This window comes from Neopsephotus bourkii, unplaced genomic scaffold (assembly GCF_033783945.1).
Source record: "Neopsephotus bourkii isolate Nb327-2 ecotype Australia unplaced genomic scaffold, CSIRO-AGI_Nbou_v1 NB_1373, whole genome shotgun sequence".
NCBI lineage: Eukaryota > Metazoa > Chordata > Aves > Psittaciformes > Psittacidae > Neopsephotus > Neopsephotus bourkii.
Window position 1 is genome coordinate 3,279,468 of NW_026901852.1, and position 5,818 is coordinate 3,285,285.

Here is a 5,818-nt window from a genome sequence, read left to right on the forward strand (position 1 = left end):
CATTAATTTGTTTGATAAAATACTTTTCCAGTTGATGGTGATTGTCACTTGCTAAAAAGTTAGCTGTTTTTTCAGCAGTCAAAACACATCATTGTATTTTTCAAAGAGTTTTGCATGTTCCTGTTACAGATTCTTGAGATCACTCTATTGATTGCCAGCTACATTAACAACTTTCATCAGCTGAAAGGAGCTGCTCATCACCTCTCTGCCCCAGCATTACTGACACCTCAAAGTGGACAGAAACTCAAGGAAATGGGGAGTCAGCCACTTGTTGCAAACAGCAGACCAACAAAATGTCCCACTTTGTTATGACCAGATTATGTATCATGATAATGTATCTTTGTTGTGGGGTTTCTACACTGATTGAGAACTTCTTCATGTACAAGACAGAGCATAAGCAGGTCCATAAAGAAAAGTGGACAGATTTGTATAGTTCATTTCAATAGTATGTAACAGGAGGAGCCCTTTAATTAAAGGCCTGTCCTGAACTGGAATGATGATGAACCATCTTAAAGATTAAGCTTTACTGGTGGTGGCTTGTGCCTACAGACCAGAAATAAATGTGTCTGTTGATAGTGGTGGGGAAAGGTGACCTTGGGAACAATTGTGTAGATTTTAGTAGTTTTCTAGATATTTACTCAGGGACCAAACTGTCTTCAACTCGTCATCTCTATTTTTCCTAAATTACACAAGTTGTATAACCTTCATTTTGCAAAGGAATTTTTGTTCAAAAAAACCCCAGTCAAATGCAAAATATTTTCCATTTCTAGCACCATCCTTATCTGCAATACAAGCACCATGGGACTAAAACGAACAAATTGTTTGATTTTTATAGATATTTCTCCTTTATAAAAAAGGGCAAATCATGCAACTATTATAAATTTACAGAGTATTCTTGTGATGCACTCTAGCCTTTGTTATGCAGCTATTTTACTTGGGCAAATCTTTAGCCTTGGTCTGGTAAATTTATAAATAATTTATCTCTGCCCCAGCCTTTTGGAAAAATTTAAATTGAACAAGCACTGTACTTAGTAGAGTTCTGTTAAACACAATCCTGTACCTAATTTCTTCTTTAATCCACAATAATAATAACAATACAGATGCAAGAATGATTCACAATTCAAAACCAAGAATGACATAGAAAGTTATTGCTTGAACTGTTGTGAGTAAACTTGGAGACATGTGCAACATATAAAATCCATGTATAATGTGTAGAATGTATATACTTTGGTTCGAATATTTTGTAAAAGTTGTACTTCCTCTTTTTCATTTGTATCTATACATTTTATATTATTAATATAATGTTCTTGCACACTGAAAACATAATGCTGCATCTGCACTACTGGACCTAGGAGAACTTCGAGTTGCCTTTTACAGCTACAAGCCTCAATGCTATGTAGAGCCAAATATATAGAAATTACACCTGTTTTTAATTCCAGTCGTCTTATTTTCATTTCCATGCAAATAAACCCCTTACACAGGCTCTGAAATAGATCAGCAGCATAATCTAATAGATAACTTAGGTCCAACCATACAGAAGGTAGTCAAATACAACTCACCGATTTACGTACATTTCACAACTTCCACTTCTGCTCATGGAAATGATCATGGATCATTAACCCCTTGCTGCTGCCCTAAGCACTTTGGGGTTTTTTTGTTGTTGGGTTTTGGGGGGGATTTTGTGTTCATTTTTCTTTTTAATTAATTACTTTAAACTGTAGTAGTTTCACAGTTATGAGTTTTAATATCTGAAGATGCAGATCTCCTTTATGACATTTAAGCATTTCAGATATATTCATACTCATACTGAAATAAAAGGGATTTTCAGGTGTTTGCCCTATGTGAAAGGTAGGGAGTATCCTCCTGAAGAATTGAAATAGATTGGAATAAATATACAAGTTGTGAAGAGAACATGATTTTCAAAAGTGGAAGGACAAACTAGCAAGCTGATCTGATAAATACATCTCTTCTGAAAGCTCTCAGAGTCGTGCCACAACTACTTAAGTCTGTGGGATCCTAGCACCAGTTTATGAATGGTAGTATGGGCCAATGCTTTGTCTTGAAAATGACAAGCAAATAACAAACATACTATATCCAGATGCTTTCACATTTGCAATCTAGAAAGAGCTTCCTTGTAGCTTTCACTGTTTGGTGTGGGACTGTGGCACCAGATCTTTATCTTTCAATGAGGCAGGGCCTCCTTGGAAAGCAGGAGGAGGTTTACCTCTCAGTGGGTGGCCAATCTCCTGTCATCATTAAGAAAAGCATATTGGAAGCTACAAGAGACCCTGCCACTGACTGCAGCATCCTTCTGTGCAGCACCCTATGTGAAGTGATGCAAATACATGGTAAAATTGAGTCAGGGATTAACATCCCTTTGCAATCAGCAGAATAGTTGACTTTCAGAGATTCGGGGGAGGCAAGGTCTTTGCAAATGGAAACACACTACTACATCAGTTATACTGAGGTTGTCGTCTCAAGCTCCTCATATAAGATTAGAAACTTAAGTTTACAAATACAAAAATCTTTGTGTCATCACGAAATTACAACTGTCAATCTAGAATACTCCAACTAGTAATTCTTTACTAATTGTCCAGTTTCAAATGAGTGTGGCAGATCACGTTCTATTAGAAGGCAAAACCAGTGTTCTGCTAGTAAACTTGTTCATGTGATTTTTTTAAATCTTTGTTAAATTTAGAGACAATATGATACACAATACAAGCAGCTGATGTGCAGATTTTGAGTCTTTCTACAGTTTTCATTAACACAGCTTTACAAACAGCTGTTTTATAAAGCAATAGACAATCTATTGAGTATGACTTTCCTGCCTGCTTTCTGGTAGATAATTATAGATATTGCTTTGCTTTCCAGTGTTGAGTTCTTGCTGTTGCAGTGTATCCCTACACCATAGTACCTGAAGCAATCCATGCATTAGCTTCTCTTTTTTTTTAGCAGAACCTTCTAGACTTACTGCCGCTAACTGCTCATTACAGGTCACCATTAGTCCCAGGCAGTCATGTTACCAGAAATGCTGTGTTAATTTTTATGAAAGAAATGCACTCAGAATCACAGTTACCACAACAACACTACATTAAACAATGAAGTTTCTTACAGGATTTTCATTAGAAGGAACAACATTTCCATTGTAACCTCCTCAAGATGCTTTCTTCAAGTTAACAGAGTCAGCAGGTAAAGTCTCTTACACAAACACTTCCAAACACATCTACTTAAGTCTCAAGGGGACTCCATGTTATAATCTAGCTCCAGAACTACTTAGAGGATACCACACAACGTAAGACAGCAAAGCTGAGAACTGAAAGTCCACCAGGCAGATAATCTGTGCTGCTTTCCTCACTTGGCCCAAGAGCCTCATGAGTGATCCACATTTCAGCCTTAACCTTGAGTCATGTACCAAAACAATTCATACCCTGCTACGTAATCCATGACTAAAGCCCAGGTAGGAATTAGAACTTTCTCACCTTCGAATCTTCAGCAGCAATGATACGATGGGAGCTGTCAGACAAGCAGCGACCTCTGGGACTGACGCAGAACTTCCCATACTCAAGGCTTGCAGAACCTAGACTGTAAAAATATTCTCAGGGTGAGATGAATGTATTAGTACATGCAAGGACACCTCACCTCCAATTATGAACTTCAGAACATCTTTTGTGCTTGCTTTGAGCTAGTGGTCAGTATCAGCAATCAGTTGGTCGATGAATCTGAGCTTGATATTTACTGAAAGATCACTGGTAACTCTGTATAAGCAATTACATTGATTTAAAAATAGTATTTGGAATTCAGTGTAAATACATTCACTGAACTTCACTCTGCCTTGTCAGTTTTTGTGCAGCAGTATTAGTAAGCAAACTGGTGATTTCTAAAACAAGCAAGACCTATTTACTCCAGTAATACAGCTGACAAATGACAAAGGTTTGTATTTTTGAAACAATTCACAAAATTAGTGTTTTCTGTTATTTTAGATTTAAATCAAATTTGGGTTATATTTAAATTTAAAATAGAAGCACATATTTGCCTATAAAAGAAGTCTGGTAGTGGAGTTCCCCGGCACACTAACACAGTTTTTATAGGTTTTATTTTTTTAGGTTTTCCTGAAGGAAGAAATTCATCCATGTGTAAAGGAATGCACCAATTAAAGCTTTAGGTAGAGCTTTAATAGTCCATACAGCTTAGTGTAAACCATTAGTATGAGTTAATTTTAACTAGGGTGATTAGAAACTCAGTAATAATGAATTAGGAAGAAAAAAAGTCTTTCTTTTCCAAGTTTCTTAGGGCAAAGGAAATGAAACCAAGTAAAGTGAAACTTAAAATGCTTGGAACTCCAACTTCATTTCCAAATTGGATTTAACTAGAATTTACTAATTGTACACCCTTACACTGTGCTTCCCAGCTCAGATTTAAACTGCAGCATCTTCCAGATTTGTCACCTCTCTCCCAGTGAGTAAAACACTGTAAAAATACTTTGTTTTTTAGTCTCACACTCTTGGCTGTTGAAGTAATATATGCCTAGATCATAGTGCCAGGAGCAATTCCTACCTTTGGAAGAGGAAGAGCAGCTTTGTCCAGGATTTTTACAGCCTCTGACTTCTGATCAGCACTGTCTTCATATACGAAGATGTAAGAAATAGTCTGTTGAAATGAAATAATGCACTTAGAAAGGCATCAGCATGACCTGCCACAGTACACCACCAAACAATCAAGTTTCTTTCTGAATTTTAATTTGCAAGACCATAGTTTCCATAGGGGGTTAGCAAGTGCTTATATAAAAACCTGTGAAAATCACCATAGGCTTCTGGGACTGAAACTGATTATGGAAGTCAAACTTAGAAAAAACATCTTCTTTAAAGAACAAGTATTACTTAGAAGTAGAAGGCTTTTTTTGGGGAAGGAAGAAGGAATAGTTAATTCTGAGTTAATCATTATGAATGAGGCCACTTTCCTTGTTTTGATCAAGCAGATAAAAGGACTTGGGTTTTTCTCCCTCTCTAGTCTCTGACAATGCAAAGCAGCTACTCAGATACAGAAGGCCAGCTGTAATTGCTGTCCTAAATTTTAGGTCAGTTCTGACTTGTTGGGTTCATCTACAATTCTGTACCCCTTTTGTATGCTGGGTCATCCCGCTGTTTTACTGTGCCCTGTAAATCCTACTTTCTAATCCAACCCTTTTTGAATCTGATCTTTGACCGATAGATTTTATTAGAAATAATCTAGCCCATATCCTCTTTGTTACAGCATCTTATTTGTATTTGCAATAGTTGATTTGTATGTCTCAGTAACTACAAAATAAGTGCACTTATTTTTTTATATAGAAGTTAAATTATCAGGGCATGGGAACTATGTCAGGTCTTGTCTCACTCCCTCCACTGCTAACAAAGCCATCTTGGGGACCGTTATCAGAAGCCAATGTTAAGGCTAAGGTAAAATAAACGATGCCCTCCAGTTATGAAATCGTTATTAACCCCTGGCCTTCTCCACAGCTGAAGTACTTTACATCTTCAGAACAAGCTCTACAGTCAAGGTCCCCTAGGGACTCACATCACCAGCCTCACTCACTCTGGTACCAAGCCGGTGCGTATATTCTTCAGCACCCGAAAAGCAACAGCAGCAGCTGAGGGTCCCATGGTCCTGCACTCACCTCAGGGGCGCGGCGGCCACGGCCCCCGAGGCGGCTGAGCCCACTACAGCGCTGAGAACCCTCAAAGAAGCTCCGGCCCGCCGCACTGCTCCCGGCTGAGCCGAGAACCCACCATCCACCGCCACCGCCTGGACAGCCGCCGTCAGCGCCAGGCAGCAAGCGGGA

General features: G+C 38.3%; 1 protein-coding gene across 5 annotated transcripts in view; it reads left to right on the forward strand.

Moving 5' to 3' along the window:
• Positions 1–1,221, forward strand: part of PLEKHH2 (pleckstrin homology, MyTH4 and FERM domain containing H2) — a 56,471-nt gene extending 55,250 nt beyond the window's left edge. For all 5 annotated transcript variants that reach the window (XM_061367170.1, XM_061367173.1, XM_061367171.1 and 2 more), the window contains one exon: positions 130–1,221. In XM_061367170.1, coding sequence (XP_061223154.1) covers positions 130–312 — 183 coding nt within the window. In that variant the 3' untranslated portion in view covers positions 313–1,221. The remainder of the gene's footprint in view (positions 1–129) is intronic.
• The last annotated feature ends 4,597 nt before the right edge of the window (positions 1,222–5,818 follow it).